Source organism: Pagrus pagrus (genome assembly GCF_965226575.1).
Source record: "Pagrus pagrus genome assembly, chromosome: 10".
In the NCBI taxonomy this organism is placed as follows: domain Eukaryota; kingdom Metazoa; phylum Chordata; class Actinopteri; order Spariformes; family Sparidae; genus Pagrus; species Pagrus pagrus.
Window position 1 is genome coordinate 9476865 of NC_140194.1, and position 21659 is coordinate 9498523.

At 43.1% G+C, this 21659-nt stretch overlaps 1 protein-coding gene across 3 annotated transcripts in view; it reads left to right on the forward strand.

Moving 5' to 3' along the window:
* Nucleotides 1-19880, forward strand: part of mctp2a (multiple C2 domains, transmembrane 2a) — a 35315-nt gene extending 15435 nt beyond the window's left edge. For all 3 annotated transcript variants that reach the window (XM_084363271.1, XM_084363272.1, XM_084363273.1), the window contains exons 18-23: nt 9019-9138; nt 10585-10626; nt 15245-15354; nt 15459-15568; nt 16738-16835; nt 18990-19880. In XM_084363271.1, coding sequence (XP_084219397.1) covers nt 9019-9138; nt 10585-10626; nt 15245-15354; nt 15459-15568; nt 16738-16835; nt 18990-19049 — 540 coding nt within the window. In that variant the 3' untranslated portion in view covers nt 19050-19880. The remainder of the gene's footprint in view (nt 1-9018; nt 9139-10584; nt 10627-15244; nt 15355-15458; nt 15569-16737; nt 16836-18989) is intronic.
* Nucleotides 19881-21659: the final 1779 nt, after the last annotated feature.

Consider the following 21659-nt stretch of genomic DNA (forward strand, 5'->3'; position numbering starts at 1 on the left):
CAGGCTACTATCTGGGAAAGAAAGTTGGAGCAGAGAAAGAGGGAGACAGTTGGGTAAGAGTGCGGTCCACGAAGGTAGATAGCGAAAGACTGGGAGGCAGGGATATGGGCAGGAGAGCAGGAGGATAGGCAGGCTGACAGGTGACAGGTCAGCGGGATGGGGCCATCTTCTTCCACCTATAATTAGATCCTCCGCAGGCGATGGGAGTGTGTGGTGGCACACTCTAATCTTTCATTTCCACTTCTACTCCACCTGCTGTTTAGAAGTCAGGCACACAAATAGAGATCTTAGAATGAAGGAAAAAAGACTCACACACGCACCGTTTTCATCATGATCACCGTTACTGTAGCATAGTGCTTCCCAATCTTATTTTTGTCGCTTGCGTGTGTCATCTGAAGACGGTAATTCTCGTGACATTGTCTGTGGCCGCTTAGTCCTGTTATTGGAAACAACCGCTCTGTTTTTCAGACACTCACATCAGCTCACTGGTCGATATTTTTAAAAGCAGACAGTAACAGAGTAGTCAGAGTACGCCTTTGTCTGCGATGAGTTGTGCTTCAAATAGTCTAAGTGTCGAAGGTGCTTGCCCGGAGTGAATCTGCCACTGTGTATTCATCACCCACTCATCAGCAGAGTTCAACAAGTGAAAAGTTCTTTTTTTTCAATGATTCATTATATTCTCAACAATCACGGTCAAACATGCAAATCACATGTAAATATGGCTTCTAATTGATAGTAACAGGAGAAAGCTCTGAACTAGTGTCTGACACTGAGTGAGGGCAACAACGAGGTCTTCGCTGACTGCGTCGGTGCCATGCCACTATCCACACTCGTGCCCCTGCCCACTCCAAGGCTGCTCACTGTACAGCCACTCCTCCTCCTCTCTCCACCTCCAAGTCATCATTTGCAATTAAGTTAGTGTTTGGAGCTGTCTAAAGCAGCATGCCACCATGTGCCTTAATGAAAGCAGCTCCCACTCCTATCTTTATATCTTTAGGCAGTGGTAATAAGGTAACTGATTCAGACATTGACAGATGGCCTCTGCTTGCCTCTCAGATGTGCATAATTATACCACTAGTGTCTGCTCTTTTCCACAGTGGCAGGCAGCACAAGGGCTTCTCAGGGTATGCCGGTAGGAAACGCTGCAGTGGTGGGTCTAGCTTTAATATACATTACAATACATTATTTATCAAGCAGGCAGACCAGTCCTACCCTTTTACACCATATACATCCTGTAATGCATTACCGCTGCTGTGGTTTCTACTGGGACTGCGGGACGCTCGTGTAGTGCTTTACCAGGAATACTTAGCCATTATATCACTCAGTCCCACAGGCCAATTTTCTGACCTCCACACAGCATGCAGTCTACATTTGTATCCTGTTTATGTAGATTCATGTATGCATTATGAAGTGGTTGTTGGTATGTGGTGTGTAAGGTATTCAAATTTTGCATGAGGGATCACTGCTCTGGTTCACGTGAACCAAGTGAATAAGAGTGAGGAAAAACAGTGTTTAGTTTTCTCTTTCGCCGAAGTCTTCTTTGTTCACATCAAGATAACTTTTCCCTCATGAGTGGCAATCAGAAAGCTGCATATCCAGGAACATATCAAATTAGCATTTACAGATTGATGGTTTATTTGGTTTTATGCTGCTGCTCAGCGTTGCTGTGTGTGAGAGGAAACTCTGTAAGGAATGGAAATACTTGCAGGATTGTCACTGTTTGCGAGTGCAGGAGGTCACTTGTTTTGATTGTGCAATCTCATCAGCAGAGTCCGTAGCGTTTGAAGTCGCCTTCGATTTTCCACCAATGTGCAGCAGTTTTAAAATAGAGTCTCTCTAATTAGGTAATGTTGCAAAAAAAAAAAAAGGAAAAGAAAAGAAAAAATCTTTCTCACGCATTAAAACAAAGTTCTGGCAAATCCTCATAAACATTTTCATCAGTGAATGGAAATACAAACAAGAAATTTGGATTTTTTTCCTCCTCTTCTTGTTTATGCTACAGTAATGAGCCTAGGATCTGCGCTTTTCAAGAGTTTGACAACAGCATGTTCCTTTCTCTGAGAGAGAGGAAATGTGACAGCTAAAATCTTCATAAAATAACGGCCTTTAGATGTGCTTTTCACTAAGACTGAGCGAGATGAATGTGCTATACATCAGCAGTGACTGCAGAGGGGTCACCCAGAGTTCTTTGCTGCACACAAGAACGGGACCTGTAGATGGAGCTACAGCACTGCTGGAAACGCGAACGGAGACGCCGAGGAGATCAGTTACTTTTCCCAACAGGAGCCATTTGTGGGAACAACTTGGAGTGAAATCCTCCATTCTGTGCATTAGACCGAGAGACACAAGTTTCTTCCACCAAAAAGGAAGAAAAAAAAAAAAAAGGAGCTAAATGAGCATGTATTAGCCGGCCAAATTAATCTGCTTCAGAACTTTAAAGTTGAGAACAATTTTGATTTAGATGAAATGGATGAAAGTTAAAAAAAAAAAAAAGAAAAAAGAAAAAGGATCATTTACACTTGAAAGCTGATTTTGAGCTTTGCTGTCATTAGACCGCTTTAAGTATTTAAGTAGAATTAATATTTTAACATATGAGGTACCTCATCTGTCAGGAGGTAGACTAGAAAGAAACCTGTATACCTTATGAGAGTATTTGAACCGTTTTCTTTTTGACACTGCCAGGTAGCAACCGCTTTAGACATCATTTGACAGCCTGTGAAATGCTGATTGCCTCACATCACACACTGTAAAGATGGCATTTGATGAATGTTTGATGCCGTGCAGCTGTAAACACACTTGGCAGCTGCAACGGGCACTTTTTTTGGGGAGCTGATAGAATCATCGTCTCCCCAGATGAGGGCAGGACAGGGTCAGATCTGACTCCAGAGGTCCGGGGAGACCACCTGTGTGGAGCCACAGCAGTCGGGGCCATTAACCAGAACACCAGCCTGGCCGAGATCAAAGCCATAATCAGAGTTGTCATAATTGTTCTTGTTAACACTGTCCCTGAAAATGAGACGCTTTGTGAGTCTTGGATCGGACTGTTTGTGGTTTGCTGCATTGCAGTGTGGCCGAGCTTTTGTGAGAACAGCGAGAGGACTGAGCACGCCTGTGAATTGTCTCCTTGTTTCTGCTTTGCATCTGTTTTGTCTCTGTTGGAAAAAGTTGGAGGCCTTAAAGGAGTGGGTTTCTTCAGTCTCATGGGGGTTACACTCTCCATCTCCGTGGCTGCGAGAGTTCTCACAGACTTCGCAGTGGGAATGTGTCTAGTAGGGTAAAAAAAATGATGGCAGTGATGGTGATGGGTGTATTCATGGTTTTGTCTGAGTCTGAGATCTATTAATTATTAAATGATAGGCTATGACTACTTGTAAACTGCTCAGCAGTGCCTCCTGATTTAACAGTGTTATTATTATTTGGCTGCCCTGAATGGCTATGTGTCACTTGATAGCTCTTGAGGTTGGCTGACTGGGATGTGTAACCTTGAAACATGTCCCCTTATTAGTGGGATTAATAGGTTTTCTCTCACTAATTCATTAGAGCTTTGAAATTACTCCTTATTTCTATGTCTTAGGGCGTGGATTTCAGTTTTGAGAACACATTTGATTCTTTTTACATCAACAATTATTTCACTTTATTTAACTTTAAGTACAAAGAAGCTAATTGCTGCTGATTGAATGAACATATTGACTCCTGAGAAAACACGGTTTTGTCTGTGCATCTGATGTACTTCTACTATTATGCGTTTTTTTCAGCCTAGATGAAGTATGCTCTGTGTTTAACCCCATTGTGTGTGCCATATCATAATGACTGCCTTTAACATACTCGCCACCTTCCTAGTCACAGAGGACACCTCTCCCCAGGCAGCTGAGGCGGCGACCTGTCCGCCCTCGTGCATGGCTGTTCCGGGGCCGGTCTTGGCCCCGGCGCGTTAACGTGCGTGTGAGCCGAGCTGACAGGGAGAGAGAGTCCATGCCACTCCCTCCCCACCTCCTCAGGGGAAAAGGCTCGCATGGCAGATCTGTCACCCAGGAGGTCGCTCAGTGTTAACGCTCCCGACACGGATTAAACACTAGTGGCCAGTGCCGGAGTGTGGGGTCAGCGTAGCCACCAATGACAGGCACCACGGGGCCCCCGCCGACTGCCCCGCTCCAGCCTCATACTGGTGCTACTCTGGCCCTGGCATGTGTCAGACAGTTGGGGAGACAACGGCCAGAGCTGGCCCCGTGAGCAAATGCTAATGCCTTGCCTCGCACGGCTGCTCTTCCTCAGTGCTTTGATAAAGAGCTGCTATCACTGTTTCACTGTACTGTGCAGGCGTCCTTGTAAGCTGTGGCATCTTGTTATCATTTTGCTATGGCAAACCTTTTGTTTACAAATTACAATTAATTTCCGAACATTGAATTAAATGAAATTGGACCATATAGTACTGTTTTTATGTTATTTTTTTATTTACCTAAAGAATATATTTTTTTATATTTATATTTGGCTATGGCCTTATTACTAAAAATGTGTACTTTTTTATTAAGCTATCATACAGAAAAATAATAGTAATAATACTTGCAATACTTACAAGTAATACTTGTAAACAAAGTGGAGAACTAAACACAACTTGAGTAACTTAAGTACAGTAAATATCAGTGTTACTAAATCCACATCCGTTTTAAAAATTGAATTGTAAATTGCATCACACTCCAGGACCGTCCACAACCGATTTCGCCCCGCTGAAGAGGGACATGAGATTCCCCATTTTATTGCACTCACTCGAATAAAGCCTCTCTCTCTCTCTCTCTCTCTCTCTCTCTCTCTCTCTCTCTCTCTCCCCAGTCGATAAGACTTGAGCTGAGCATATGTGAAATATTTATTCAGCGTTAGCTCAGAGCACCATAGCTGCCCACACACTCTACCTGCCCCGAAGAGAAATCTTATCTGTGCTTCCTCTGCCTCCGACACCCCCTGAAAGCCTGTCCCCACACTGGCCCGAGCTCAACACAAATTACATGTCTCATTGCTCTGCGTTTACAGCTACTTTAAAGCCTGCCGCTCCTGTCCCCAACATAAGCCCTCAGCCAGACTCTGTTTCAGCCCAGCTGAAAAAAAAAAGACCTGCGTGAGCTGAGCTGCTACTTGTGCCTTTGATTCATTATTAATCTCTTTTTTTTTTTTTGTATTTTAATTGAGGAAGTAATGCAGATTAATTTTACTGCCCTTGATTTCACCCAGAAAAAGAACATCTCTCTCAGAGTAAAGACTATTCAAGGTTTTGTAGAGGTTCTGATTTATTTTCAAAATATTAATCATTTGAATTTATTTGATTAATTTTTGTGTATGCCATACTTGCACACAGTCACCCGCACGGGTTCTGTCCTTTTCCCGTCTCTTGCACACACACACACATACACACACAGACAACCACACATACATACACAAACCCTGCAGCCTGTAGTCAGCCTTGTTAAACTCTTTCAGTATATATTCACGTAATCTGGCATCCGTCCACAGCCCCCATGACTGACCCTCATAATGCTGGCTGGCGCTCTTCTCGCTTTGTTTAGCTTTCCAAGTGGAGTGCAACTGAAGAGAGTAGTAAAGATATAGCCAAGATTACATCTTTACGTGTTTTTGGATGGTACGTAGTCTTCAAAATGAGGGTATTTTTGTAATCTGCCATGTTAAAAAAAATGAAAATAGTGGAAAGGGTGTTTTTGGTTAGCCGCAACAGCAGTGATATTGTGTGGCCCCATGTGCTGCGACTTTACATCAACTTGGCTCACGAACAGTATTATGTGTTATACTGAGGTAAAGCCTATATTTATATCCCGTTTATGTTTTCGTGTATAGGGAGAGCATTTGGCAGCCATGCGGTCTGTTGGTGCGTCTGCCAGTCAGTTAGTTTGGGTTGGTAGACCGGGCCACCCCCTCCTCTGTTAATCAATTTACAGGATGGTAGAAACTCTTATAGAGGGTGTCTTTGTCCCTTTGTTCCTGCTACGATCCCTTCTCCCTCTCCTGGGAGAGTGTGGGTGGTGGGAGCTGCCATGCTTGCTCAGCTTTAAGTTATTTTATTCACACTTTTAATCGCTGAGTGCTTTATTATTAGGTGCTGGATTCTGCTGGCCAGGGGATCTGCATGAGAAGGCGCAGAATGCATTTAGTGGAATCATATTAATGGCACTATAAAACAAATCTGTCAGGCTGTTCTTAACCCTGCTGGCAGAATTGCTCTGCCCAGGGTTGCCCCCTTCTCCAAGCGCTTACAGGTGGCTAAGGAGAGTGCATCTCCATCATCTACTCCACCGTGTGCTAATAGTTTTATTAATTCATTCTTTTTTTTCTCCCCAGGCACCCCGTGCATAATCATACAGACATTTTTCAGCTAAATGGTGTTTGTCAAGGGAGGTTTTCTACATTAGAGACACTCCTCCCAGACATACATACTAACACTTGTTCAATTACAAGTCATTCGTTATCCAATTCTGCTGTGTGTAAACCTAAATGTACAGGTATATCATTAATTATCACCTCCCTTGCTTTTGTTTGCTGCTTTATGTCCTCTCCGGGTTAAATAAATGACTGTTTTACCGTTTGCGAAACATATAAGCGTCGCCGTGTTTAAAAACTTCAAGGTTTAACTTGTCATGCGTAATTTGTAGGCGGACGAAAAAATCCGCAGTAAGACTGAAACGTAGCCCATCTCTGACGGCAATTAAAATGTGGATTATTTTTTATACAAATTTACACTTACGCCTGAAAGGTTGCACTTTGTCCAACACGTCCTTTAATCACTCAGCTGCTCGCTAATAAAACATAAACCACTTAGTGGGGAATTAGCTCTGTCTCCATTTCACAGAAACTCCGGAGAATGCGAGGAGACAAGGGGAAGGTATAGTCCTGCCTCTGCTCATTACCGCGGGATATCTGACGGCAGAGTCTCAGTCTGTGCACCTGAGTGAAGGAATCCGAGAGGTTTTCCCAGATGTTTCTCTCCGTCGTTTTTATTAGTGTTAAAAAAGCATGTAAATCCTGAACACATGGGCTGACATACCATGAGGGAGGAATTGAGAAGATATTTCTGACAGTTTTGGTTTATACCCTCATTTAAGCACTCAGTTTAGACACAAGGCATTGTATTTCTGTAGGCTTTTATCTTGTCCACTGAGCCAGAACGCGGTGAGCAGAAATTTGCATTAGTGGGCGATTATGAATACCTGTGACAGATTCTCTCTGCCGGCTCCCTGGGTGGAAATGAATTGGCTCCCTCTGTTGACTTGCACAGGAAGACAGAGACCAAGCAATTAGACTTTAGTGGTTAATGTAGCAGCTTTTGCAGGGAGGGCAAGGAGGTTCAACATTCCTGCTGGGCTCATGTCAGTTTCCAGGCACATTTCCCCCTCTTTTCTTTTCGCTTTTTTATGAGAATACTGGGAATATGACAAGCTACCTGTCCAGCTGAATTCCTCTGGGGTGAGGGGAGCGTCGCTTTAGAACCGCCTCATGGGAACTGAGGTGACAACACATGACGTAGGTTATTCATAACAGAGAGGAGATGTACTGCAGCTACCTCTGCACATCATGCATATTCATTGTTTACCTTTTTTCATCCCCCACCAGCTCTAGTTTGATGCCGGATACGTAATTCAGATGAGCTCTTATGAAAAATAACATTGTTCCTTCCTTTATTTCTTGGTCATCCCGCCGTGTTTCCGCATGGGGCCTCGGCTCACCCGCCATCTCCCAGGTTATATTGAGGGATAATAAGCTGTACAGTAGTGAAGCCTAGGGCGGCTAGGCCACAGTGTTGTCTGCATTACTCATGGTTCACGTTTCCCTGGTGGCCATTTGAACCTAGGCCTGGTGTGGCAGTAGGTAGATCGCCCCCCAGAGCAACATGCACGGACACTGTATGGTTGCTATGACAGGAGCAGTCTGCTGTTTACAGGCCCGCTATTGAGGCCTGAAGGCCCCAGTGCTTCACATCCTGTCTCGGGCTTAACTCGAACATATTGTTCATACTCTACGCAGCCTCCAGCTCTGTGAGCCTAGGCTGCACAGTGCTAGCATCATGTGGGTTCAGCTTAGAAGTTATACACAATGTTTTCATATGAACTTTGCAAAAAAAAACAACAACTTGTTAAGAAAGTAAGATGAATCTAACTGCTGTAATGGTCGCATTAATTAGAGAAACTGTTGTATGTGAAGAATGAGAAAGATTTTACATTATGAAAGATGTCTGCGGTAAGTAAAAGTGGACCATATGTTGGGTGTATTGGCGCATAATCACACTATAATAGATTTTAAGATTCAACTTGCTGTGGGGGACATTTTTATTTCATCCCTGTCAACCTGCTGGTGTGATCCTCCTCACACATTCCTGATAATTTCAGTTGGAGACAGACTCATTAGGCTGTCACTAAATGGGTTTAAATGCAGCCGTCCAATTAGTGCTCTGCTGTGAAATGCAGTGGGTGTTGTGCAACGTGCTTAGCACCACTCCTTTACAGAATTATGAGGGATTACTCATTCAGTGTGATCCATCTTATTTCTACCAGGGGTCTTGGCTTTTCTCAGTATCATCGCCACGGAGGGGGTAAATGTTGCAAATGCTTCTCCAGTTGCCATATGCGCCTCGTCAGAGAGCCTCGCTGCCTCCGAATCTAAGAGGATTTGATGTGCTAGTTAAAAGACAGCATACCATGCCTATCCATGTCATACTTTCTGTTCTGCAGTAAGGCACTCTGCCAGCGCAGTGTTATTGGTGTATATAAATAGGATTTCAAGATATTAAAAGTTGTCCCTGAATGTCTGTTACTTTCAAACCACTAAGAGTAAAATCTGTTGCCATCGGCTGTAAATCTCAGAGGCTTTACAGTCTGTAGTGCTTTTCATGAGATTTAGGATGTGGTTAAATCCATTATATATTTTGTTTTGGGAGCATTGAGCTTGCTGAGATTTGAAAGCTGGGTCCTTGCTTTAGCGTGATGGGCTTTGCGTTACACTGTCATGTCCTGTCTTCTTTAGATCTTCCTCGTGACAGTGTGGAACTGGGATCTCTTCATGCTGCCCTTGTTCCTGCTCCTGCTCATTGGATGGCAGTACTTCCAGCTCTCTGCAGGGAAGGCCAGCTCCAACCAGGACCTAGTGAGTGACTCCGAACTCTTCAGTATTCACCCATACGCATCTGTAGACACATGCTGTTACAGTGTAAATTCAATCTATATGTTAACCTTACTCTGTTCACACCCTGATGGAATAAAATCCTTTGGGGACACAATGGGCAAATGCAGTTTGACAGTTATGTAACGATTGTTTTCATTATCGATTAATCTGCTGATTATTTTCACAATTAATTGTTGAGTCAAAATTGTGAAAGATGCTCATCACAATTTCCCAGAGCCCAAAGACACGTCTTTAAATGGTACGTTTTGTCAACCGAAACCCAAAGACTTAATTTTCTATCATAAATGACAAACACAAGTAGCAAATTCTTACATTTAGCAGCTGGAAACAACACGTTTGACATTTTTGCTTTAAAAATGACTTAAATAATGAATCAATTATCAAAGTAGTTGTACAACTAATTTCTTTTGCTCAACAAAAAAAAAAAAAGAAATATTTAATGGTTGCAGCTCTAATGCCAATTAGCATCTCTTACACTTGCATGTATATTATATAATGCAGGAGCTGTTCTATAAATTCACCTCACAGTGCAGTCAGTTGTAGCAGCGTTCCACATGTTTTATAGCTGTTTAAACTAGTTTCTACTTTGTCTCCAGAGGCCCAATAAAACACCAAGCAGTAATAAGCCACTAAAATTGAATCACTGTAAATGTATGTATAGCCTACAGTCTGTTGATATAGTCTCAGCACATCTGTAAAAGCAGGACTATAGTTCTCCACACTGCATTCTACTATCTCTATCTACTGTTATGGAAATTATGTTTGCCCTACACATGTCTGTGAAGGTTAATGCTGTTCACACTTCTGACTGCCCCCCAATTTCACTGTGTTGTAAGCCTTCTCACCGGCCAGCCAGGGGCCTGGCCTGCTCACACACCCTCCCCAAAGTAACAAACCCGGCCCGGTGATTGTGTTTATGGCTGATGGCAAAGAGATGCCGTCCCTGGGCAATGTTAAAGCCCATGCTCACCCTCATATCCAGTGTGGAGACTCTGCCACCCCTCTGTGACCCTCTGGCCGGCAATGACACAGCTCTGTTCCCGGGCAATGTCACAGTGTGCACCACATTGGGGTCAGGGATGACTTGATATAAAGTGATCTAGGCAACAGCATCCAAATTAAATGTGTTTTTTTTCTTTCCCTCCTCTTTTCTGTTTTTCTGTGTGCTTATGTTGTGGAGAAATGAGATTGCTTTGGTGTGACAGTGCTCTTGTGAGGAAGGCCCTCTTTCACCTCTCCTTTTGTGTGAGGTCACCCCTGTGATGCAGTCTCTATGGAAACAAGCCTCTCCCAATAGGGGTGAATGTACTCAAAGAAAATTTCATTACTAGGTGTTTGTTAAAAATGCTCCAGTGCCCACATGTCCCGTTCGTTTGAAATCACCCACTACCCTTTATTTTCTCTTAGGTGAACATGAGCATGGGTGACGACGAGGAGGAAGACGAGAAGGTATTTTATCTTGTCTCTTTCTAACATTTTAAGGGATAATATGCTTTGGTGGCAAGTTATCACTTTTCACTATAAATAAAAGGTTGAATATAAACACTGAATGTCTTAACATTACGCCGGGGCTTGTGTAAAAATTGTCTGAGAAAATTTCTCTCTGAATAACCAAGGTTAAATCAAACACATAACATTGTCTGCCTTGCTTCTGGCGAGTACAAATTCCTGGTTTAGCAGAAAAAGCTGCGATTCTGATACAAATGAACTCAATTTTACCAACGAGCCACACAGGTTCTAGTTGGTATTTCACAGTATTTCACAGTCACAGTGACAGCTACCTCTCAGAGGCTCTTTTCTAACTAAGAATAGAAATATTTTCCTGCATCCCAAATGAGGGCAACATCTATGAAACAGTCGTAGCATGTAGCTCTTTATTCTGCTCCTCTGGGTATTCAGTGTCACTCTACAAATGTACTCCGCTGAGATACTGCCACCCTCTTAAAATCTATAAATCAAATCTAAACAGCAGTGTCAATTAGATTTTGCACACAGATGCTGGTGATGAAATCTATTTTGTTCGTATCATCATTGTCTAAATGTGATAGTTGCGACAGGAACGACCTTTTACAACCAGAACAAATGAACAAAGTACAATAACACAGCAGTAAACTTATACTCTGCCCTAAAGGTTATCAGTCATTTTCACTTGTTCGTTTGTGAGAAATCATAAGTGATGATGTTTATTAATATATCTCTCTAGTGTCTCTTGAAAAACAAAACAACAGGAAATCTTTAAGTAGCCTGAAAATTATACTTCCCCACAGCACATAATATTCAATTATACTCATCCCACTGTTTTCTGTAAAGAAGGAAGAGTTAACAGGGATGTGTATTATTGCTTTATGGCAATGAAGTGTGGAGCTAACGCAAAGCCTCCGAGCAATGACCCTTGCGCTGCGTGTCTAGGCCCAGGATTCATATCCATAATGCGCTCAATATATTCTGTTGTGATGACCTGGGGCTACGAAAGAAGCCAGATTCTTTTAAAAACACAGGCACATCCACCAAATCCTGTCTGAAAGGATGGGCTAATTCACAGATGAAACTCGCATGATATGTCTGCACACACAGAGTGGGACCTGCAATCATTGCTCGAAAAAACAGGCAAACTGGTGCTTAAACAAACAACAGTGGTCCAGAGAATTCAGTGTATTTATGAATATAGAATCGGACCGGATTATGTTTATGCACCGAATTTCATATAGAATGGTTATTACATTTGTCTTTACCTTAAAACCCCAATTTATAAGAGAGGAATGTTTACTTCTTTTAGTGTAGGAAACGGCAGCGTCTTTAGAGGGAGGTTTAAGATTGTCTCAATACGTCGCACATGTTTCTGAACTCAGCCTTCGCCTCTTTAAAGCTTTCTGAAAGGTTTTCCGTGAGCTTCCCTAAGCCCTTTCACACTCCGTGGAAATGAAATATCTCCTTTCATTTACTAATTAAGCAGTCACCCATGTTTGTTTTAAGCTGTCAGCTTTAATTTAAAGTGGCTTATTTGAAAGTCTTGTTATGGTCTCGCTGTCACTTGAATGTGATATCATGCAGTTAGATCAAGCAGTGTAGCTTTACACCTCCTATCAAAGTCTTCTTTAAAAATATTTGGGGTTAAAGAGTGATCAGTGTTAAATTTGATGGCTTCAAAGCCTTTGCTTTTTTCCCCCTAGTCTTTCCTGTAACATGTGAATAAAGGCTTTTCCCTCTGAGAAGGTTATGATTACCACTCAAATATGTTTTTATCCCCCCTTTTTTTCCCCCTTGAGGAAGGAAATATTTAAACCTCAGACAGAGCAGCAAGAATGTGAAGGCATGACGTTAAAGAGAGACGAAAGGCAAGGCAGTGTTACAGCAGGATAATACAGAACAGATTCTCTGCCTGTGAACAAATCTGTCCTCTGGGAAAGAGACAGCTTACAAATTATGTGTGGGCAAAGTGACTTCCCTTTGGCCTCAGGTATCAATTGTGCAGATAGACAATATTTAATCATAACATAAAGAAACAGAGAGGCAAAACAAGTCCATAGATCTCCAACAGAAACGAACAGGGAAGATGAAACAGCCCTTTCATTGCCCCCCGGCTGGCAGTGCTGGTCTGGGGTTGACTTGCTCCCAGAGCCTAGCCCAGGGGAGTTAGAGGGGAGGGTGAGGAGGTGGTTGTGGGGGTGCTAGACTGGGCTGGGGGGTTGCTCCATCTCTCACCCAACAGTCCACAGTCACCGCTGGGTCTCCTTGAGCACACCAGTCAGACAGACTGCCCGTGTCATGATCTGTGGCGTGCATGAGACGAGCCACCGCACATTAAAGCCCCAGAGAGCGTTTCTGTGTTTTATCCTGGCAAATTGTTTGTTAGCCGCATGTGAGATGATTCACCAGGAACACAGGTGTCTTTCATTTAGATGCAATTCTTATCTTTGTCAAAAAAAAAAAAAAAAAAGTCACTTGAAAAATATTCAGTCTGAGAATTCAAATTTGGCACCGTTTATTCTAATTAAAATGATGCTAAATGAGCTTTTTCCAGCCTTTGATAACACCCCACGTGTCTGCGAGAGTATGTTTACCTTTGTGCGGGAGATCAAATTGGTTCTCCATTACAGCACCTTAAAAGGAAGCTTTTACAATTTTATCTGAAATGAGAATATGATTTCACACAGGTTTTCTAATCAGTAGACATTTAGGATTCATTTAGTCCGTCCCCAGTTTGCCCATGCTTTTCCATTTCAGAAGGAGATCTTTTATTTATTTTTGTTTTTTCTGCACTCACGAACACGGTCGAAAAGAGAAATGAACAAAGATAAAAAAATATCATCAGATGATTAATGTAGGAAGGACTTCAGTTTTTGGTCGCTAAGGAGATGGAGGATTTCAAGAATCTTAAAGCACATGAATAATGATAATCATGAGAGCTCTGCCTCTTGATGCATACTTCAGAGTACATCTATTTGTCTGTTTTTCCCTTTTAGAAATGAAAGCCAATATGGTTTCCTCCTTTATTTCCTGCCGGAGCTGTGTTTCTGGCAAAATTTACCTTGCATGTGTATCCGCTGCAGTTAAATAATGCTTCATATCTCTTATTAGATTTTGAATTTTAAATCGTGTAATTGGGTTGCTTAAACAAGAAAATATGAAAAGGAATGTGAGCCTAACTGATGAGGCTCCATATCGAGTGAGCTATCATTTCCCAGTGCATGGCTCTCTGGGTCCATCAGGAACTCCCGACACGGATTGCAATGGCTTTTTAGCAGATTCGAACAGAGTTCCCCGCTTTCAAAATTAACTTCGGATAAAGAGCTCAATTAACACCTGATGTGGACTAAAAGACACACGTGAAGCTCAAGCCCCCTCGATGCAGTGGAGCGGAGTAAGATGATGCCTAAATGCAGATAGTCCCCTCTCCCCATGATGAGACCATGAGATGTTAATCTCAAAGGAGGCATATTTGTGATAGTTTCTCCTTTTTTGGACAGTGCTGAGCCTCCAGTGTCTGTCCAGATCCGAGCCCAGTGGGGGAGGCTCTGCTAGTGTGGGAATTGCTCTCTTCCTGCGCCTTTCGTGGAGAAGAGTGGGCCTGACAGTGGGGAGTCTCTCTGTGCTGGCAGACAGCGTGTTCCCAGGGGCTGCCTCATGAAGCTCTGATAAAGGCATTCTGTCTGGACCCTGTCAATGCACACAGGCTGTGGCTGCGGCTGACTTGTAACATAAACATATAGACATCCCCAAGCCCTCCTGTTAGGGTCCATCAGAGCGCCCTCCCCCAACACTCTCATCCCCCTTTCTCCCTCTCACTCTTCCTCTCCCGCCCTCTGTCATCATTCCTGTCATTATTTGCTCCTTTTGATGTGAGGCTTCTCAGCCCTCTTTAGCTTGTGTTACTTGTGTTATCTCGAGTCACTCCTCTGCCTCTGGAAGGCTTCATGCCTGTCGTTATATCTAGCCTTGATGTGATCACATTTATTTAATTTTGAGACAAACCCTCCCTCCCCCCCTCACATGTTGACTTATTGCTTTACCAGACGCAGTCATTATTATGTCAGTGCATAAAAGCAAATACTACGACTAGAATGAGTCCAACCGGTGTTCTAAGCTGGGTGAAGTGTTTTTCTTTGTTAGGATAGGTTAGCGAGCCTGGCCCGACAGATTTGTAAAAACATGTTCAGACTCGTCCTGTGCAGGCTGCTTGAATGGAATCTTTCCTAAGTTGTGAGAGGCCCCTGCACGTCTCGTCTAGGTCGTCTAGTCCGCCTGATTGCGGATGGCCATTTTGTGTACTTTTCATCTACCAGAGAGTCTTGATTGTGCCGCACTAGTGCAACAGCTCTATTGTATGTGGCGGACAAAAGCTGAAATCTCTCAGCCGTCCACATAACAGCTTCTGAGCACTGAGTCCGTCTCATCTTCAAAAGCATAGTCTGAAGATGTACAGTGTTTGCTCATTATGGGCCATTCAATAGATAAATCACACATAATAGCACAGCAGAGATAAACTGGTCTTTGTCTACCCTGCCCAACAATTGACATACAGTGTACCTCATCAGTGTGTCTGTGCGTTTTTTCTTTTCTTTTTTAGGAATCCGGCAAAAAGGGTCTGATGGATAAGATACATATGGTGCAGGAAGTAGTCTTGGCTGTCCAGAACGCTTTGGAGGAACTTGCAAACATCGGAGAGCGAATCAGAAAGTAATTTGATGATTTTATATTTGTCCTACAAAGCATTTTTATTTGAAAAGATTTTTTTTTTCTATAGAACTTCAAATTAATCTGATTCGATTATTCTTTCACAGTATCTTCAACTGGTCTGTCCCGTTCTTGTCGTGCCTGGCCTGCTTGGTGCTGTTCGTGGCAACAGCGCTATTATATTTGGTCCCACTGCGATATATAGTGCTGATATGGGGTAAGTTCTACATCTACAAACACACATTTTATTCTTAAAATGGTAAATATAAAAAAAAGGCGCAACTTAAAACTGACAAAATAGCAAAAGCTTACAAACTCCTACTTTCTTTTACTCGATAGATCCTTCATTACTACGATTACTACGAACATCCTTGCAAATTGTCTACAAATTGCCGCCTATCTCGCTGTTGCAAAACACTGCTCTTATTCAATCTTCCGAACTGGAAACCCAGGATTTAATGAAGTACAGTAATGTAAGAACTCTGCCATCCCTACACCTCTGCAGATGCACTGAGATCAGACAGCTGCAGAGGTTTGCTCTGCTCAGTGTGGGCTGATGTAGCAGAGCCCAGCAGAGGCGAGGCCTAGGGTTTGTGTGAAAACAAAGCAGAGGTAGAGTAGCAAGCTGTATATAATACATGATGTCCTTGGGCAGTCTGTAGGCTCCTGGTCTAGCCTCTCATTATCTGCTGTAGTCATACAGAATAGACAGTCATCTCAGTGGTCAGGGAGATACGCTGCCCTTAACAGGCTCTCCTCCTCCAGCTGTAAGCCCACAACCACTGTACTTCCACACTGCCTTCAACACAATCAATACCAAAAAACCATCATATCAAACAAAAAACGCACAGTCTGAGACACTCCTCTGCCTCCCCAGTTAACCCCCATCTCTGTGGTTGCAAGGCAAGCCTTTCAAGTTGCTTGCACATATTTAAGTCCTTAGGTTCTTTGTCTGCATGTTGAGGTACAGGCAGTACCAAGCTGTGAATATAATGGTCCCATTACAAGACCCCAGAGATATTCTTTTCTCTGTGGTATGCAGCCATGTGCAAAGTAAATATAGATGTGCTAGGAATGATCAGATTGAAGCAAACAAAAGTGAGGAAAAGTTGTCATGAATGTGCGCCTGTTTCTCAAAGCAGAGTGAGCATTATTATCCACGGTTGTCTCCATTGTATTGATTTAGCTTGAATTCAGTTTGGCTGAGAAGGATCAATTGAAACAGCATCACATAATGCAGTTAGTGATACCCTGGTGGGAACCCTACACTGTGTACAGATAGAGTTACACAACTCTTTTTATTATTATTATAATTATTATCTGCAATGTAAAAATATGCTGGTTGGTATGACACCTTTATTTATTAATGTGTTCTTGTTTTCACAGGCGTTAACAAATTTACCAAGAAGCTGCGCAACCCATATACTATTGACAATAATGAAATACTGAATTTCCTCAAGAGGGTGCCTTCTGATGTTCAAAAGGTAAGGGTCCAATTTTACATACAGATAGGGAGGGAATTCCCCAAAGATGTCTGCATTATTTGCTGTACCAGAATTCCCAAGTGTTGCAGAAATATATCCTCTGGCTTTGTTTGATTATTAATGGACTCTCGCCTTTAAAGCAGCTCTGGCCCAATTATTCCTCAGTGCAGCTCCATGTAGTCGCCGTAGCGCCCGAGTGAGGAGATTGCTCAGATCCGTCCTCAGCCATATTGCTGCAGCCTCGTCCCGTTATTAGCAATTTTTGTCCGTCTGATTGAAGCGCTGTGACATTAAAGCCGCTGATTGGCCGAGGGCCGGCAGAGGGCTCCTGACGTCTCTGGCTGTTGTGTCAGCACGGAAACTCTGATGTGGCCTCAGTCACTTCAGGGTGGTGGAGTCAATTAATGTAGTCGTGAGCCCCAGTCGTCTTGCTGGGTGCCATATGTGATTACATATTAGCCGTGGCTGATATGTCATTTGCATTTACATCACAGAGCCGAGGAGAGCTGTCAGGGCGTTGTAAGTGGCGCTGGGTGCTCGCCGTTCTCTGACTGAGAATTTTGCTCGGGCCAGGAAATGAAGTGCCACACAGTGCCTTCATCTCCCAGGTAACTCGCCAGACGGAATTCAGCGAGAAATCCTGACAGTCTGGATCTGGAAAGACACTCTCACCCCAGTCTGTTTCTCTGCTGCACCCTTGATGTCCTCCTGCAGCAAGCCATTCCTGACTTCTCTGTGATGTTGGAGGGAGCCTGTGTTGTTTGAGATTTGGCTGACTGAGTTGGCAAAACAAGGTGGTGAATACATTTTTGATTCGGAATCCTTTGTATGTCTTCTTCCCCATTGGGATACAATGTTTGAGCTTTGAAAATGACTCACTTTCAAATCTCCTGGAAACAATACTTTTTAGCCCGGTTTAAAAGAGAAACTACATCTTAAAAAATAGCTCCAATCATAAAAAACAAAACACCCTTAAGATTCATCATAAGTACGTTTCATTATGTACTGTGAAAAAAAATAACCTTAACATCATATACACAGGAGACCCAAAACAATAGACCACATATTTTGTTTTTGTTGACTTAGAACTTCAATCCTCAGATAGGTGTGGACACAAAAACACCACAAAGGCTGAAAATTGACTCCTGTCTTTCTTGCAAATGTGACTTGGCAATTAGTGCCTGTGCACATCTACAAAGTCTGCCTCAAACGGAGACTTCTGACAACAGTGTGTCTGTCCTGAAATAAGAAGCATCTGTCAGTTCTGAGGACAGTTTCATGTTCTGATGCAGGAGGCAGTCACTTTGTTCCCACATTCCATCTCCCATTCTAATAATGGAGACCAGCTAATTAGCATAGAGTTCTTACCTTTATTCAACAGATTCTCCGTATTGTTTGAGCTCAGCAAGCATGCTTCAAAAGCAAGTTTTTCAAATTCCAGCTCTTCTCCTTTTCACTTTAGCCTATGATCAGTCCTCTTTGGATTGCGGTGGCAGTTTTGGAAAAAAAAAATACGGACAATTGAATCACATTTTGGGAATGTCAAAGAGAACATGATTCCACAACATACATTTATTTTGTAAATCCATTTGACATCAAGCGGGCTCTTGAAAAGGAAATCTATCTTGAGCTTAATTCTACAGATGCAAGTCACAGAAAAAAACCCAACAAGGTTGTAAGTTCAGATGTCACATGTCAGGTCGTGTTTTTTGCTGAAGAAATCAAAGTCACACCAAGGGTCTGTGAAGCTGTGAAAGTGGCACGTCAACGATGTTGGTAACTTAAACAATGTAATTTATGCTTTTCTCAGGCTTTAACAAAGTTTTCTTTAGGGGACATAACTTAAAGTGAGTGATTATGCAGTTTGCAACTCCCTCACTGGCCTGGCAGGTCATCTCAACAGTTGATGTCTGTTTCTAATATTGTGATTGTGGTGCAGAATGAGGGGGGCGTACACTGGTACGGAACCCTTGACTCTTCAAATCCTTCCTCCCTGTGATTAATCCCCTCTGCTCCTGTGTTTAAAAAATGATTCATTACAGGCGAGCCCGCCTCGCTTTCCCCTGCACCAGCTCTCCTCAGGGGAGCCATTACCGTGCGCTCCACTGAGCTCGGATTACCTGCCTCTGACCAAACTCCTGTTTGTTTTTACAGGTGCAGTACAGCGCTCTGAGAGCGCCCACCAGCCAGAGCCAGCCGCGGAAGAAAAAGTAAGCTTCGTGGACACGCTGGATGAAAGGCTGGTCTCCTTTTGAATACGGCACGACGCAGTCCACCTGACAGCAGTGCTCCAGTGCCAGCAGAGCCCATGACCCCACGCACCCCACAGTACCACCATAACTCTGCCCCCTGCTGCTGAGGGGCAGCCAGCCGCTCTCTGGCTTGTGTGTTTGCCACCCCCCTGACAGAGGCTGTGAACTGCAGCGGCTAGGAGGGCAGCACATGGCGCTGTCAATCACAAGCCTGGAGGTAAAGAAAAGAGAGCGCTGCGAGCCCCAGCCTTCATCTTTGGATATCATTTAGAAAAGGAATGAAAAGCATTGGGTTTGGCTTACCTTAGACCACCGCAGTTATACTTTGTTTTTGACTTTGGTGAAACTGAGAAATTTGCCTTCAGGTAAAGTTAATACAAGCTTAAGTTTATGGAAAACAAACTATGGTAATATTTCTTATTTTTCCATTTCCAAATGTAATTATAGGTCAAAAGGTCTTATAAATCACAACTGATTTGTAAATAATAATCAAAATAATATGTTATGTCGCACATTTAAAATGTTTGGCCAGTTCTGAATGTTGCTTTTCTGTGTGAGGTAAGGATTTAATGTACATAATATAATGCTGTCAGCTTTCTTTATCTTATCTCAGCAGCAAATGTATATTTATGTGTATTATTTTTCAGCTGACTTCATTTTTTTAAGCAAAGTTTCTATGTCAGTGTATCTTAGACTGATTAATTTGAGAGTTTTATTTGTACTCAGTATCGTGTCTGCATCATCAAATGGAGAATTTGCAAGAATCCTGAATAAAGAATCTTGATCAGTTTGAGCTCTTGTTTTTGCCCGGGTGTTTTCAATAACTGCACTCTAGTGAGGATGGATTACACCACTTCTTTACTTGAATACACAGTAAACACATCTGATTACACAACACAGCCATTGGAACAGAGCTCACACACCGGCCACCGCTGCGCCTTGGTTACCGAGCTCACATCAAAGCTGTGTGGCTCCAGTGTGCTTCCTAATGCATTGCTTTGTTGCCTTCTCACAATAACAGGGTCCAGATGAGAGAGAAAGAGCTCATCTCACATAGAGTGCTCTCTCCATCCTCAGCACTTAGTGCTTTACATTTCCACTAAAATCACCTGGCCTATCTAATGGCTACACACACACATACGCAGGTTTTTCCATCTTCCCACAATAGTTTTTTTCAAGTAGAGCGATGTAGTATGACCTCTATCAATTTTCTCCTCCATATTAAGTTTGCATTCAAAATATCAATTATTGACACCTTTCACCATTTTGATTTTTCAAAACATTTGTGACAGTTTCCTTCAAAATATTGAAGCATCAATATATCAAAGCATTGATTCAGTAGACGAGATTGTCTACATCAGAAGCAGTTAAAGACATAAAGTTTCCTCCTTTAACTGCTCTCTGTCTGATAGTAGACAAATGGCAAGTCCTCTTTTAAAATATACATAGTTAGAACTGAAGTTGGGCTGAACTGAGGCTTGGACCCCACCGATGGGAGTTTGTTCTTACTGATTGGGGGACTGAGCATCACGGCCGGGTGCCCCCCTCCTCAGCAGTAGCACGCTGGTGAAAGAGCATCCATCTGTGCTTTGTGAAGAGTTTGATTGGCTCAGGGGGACCTGGTGGAGCCCCGGGCTATCTCTTTTGACAGGCTGATAGAGACATCACTGGGCTCTCCCAGGAGCTGCCACCAGGGGTCCATTTCAAAGTGAGAGGGTGTGGAGGTGACCCTGAGCTTCTGACGAGCTAAATCCCACACACTGGCTGAAACCCTCCTACATTCTTGGCTCCATTGGGGCTGAGGGGGGTGGCTGTGCCGGGAGGAGGGCAGAGTTGGGGAGGGAGGGGCGGAGGGTACGTGCAGATCACTGGCAAGACCCGACGAAGTGTCCCCAAGAGGTGAAACCAATTAAGCAATAGTCTCAGGGTACTTTTAATCGACATTCAGCAAACAGCTAAATTGCCGCACCAGGACATCTAAGTCTGTGACAGAATACGTAAAAATAAGAAGCTGACAATTAGTGGGCACATAAAGCCCAATTTAACTCATAAAAAAAAACTTGGGAAAAGAGCAGTTTTTAAGTTGAAATAATATTGTGTCATGCGTCAGATATATTATTGAGGCAAATGCTGCCAGTGACATTAGGAGAGGTCATATGGGAATACGGTTGCCTGCCTCCAAGCTGTCAAATCTTTGAGTCTGTGGCACTGAGGTTATGGACTTGGATGTTCCCTGTATCATTCACAGTCAGCGGATCATACAGACGAGTCTGACAGGGTTGCAACAATTGTTGATTCGGGTCTCCATGCACCGATGCACACTCATGCCACGCACTCATAGACACAAACACACATAAGCCCCCCTTCAAAGAGGTGTGATGATATTTAAGGAATTATTTATCAATGTATTTTCTCCTGGGAGGGCGGCGAATCTCAGCAGAGGAAGTCACTGTGCAATATGGTCCCCGAATGCAGTGGGGAAAATCCCTGGATGTTTTACAAGCTTGCTAATGAACATTTGAGCCACACAGCAGTTAACATTGTCTGATCACATTTTTTCTCCAGTAGTTGT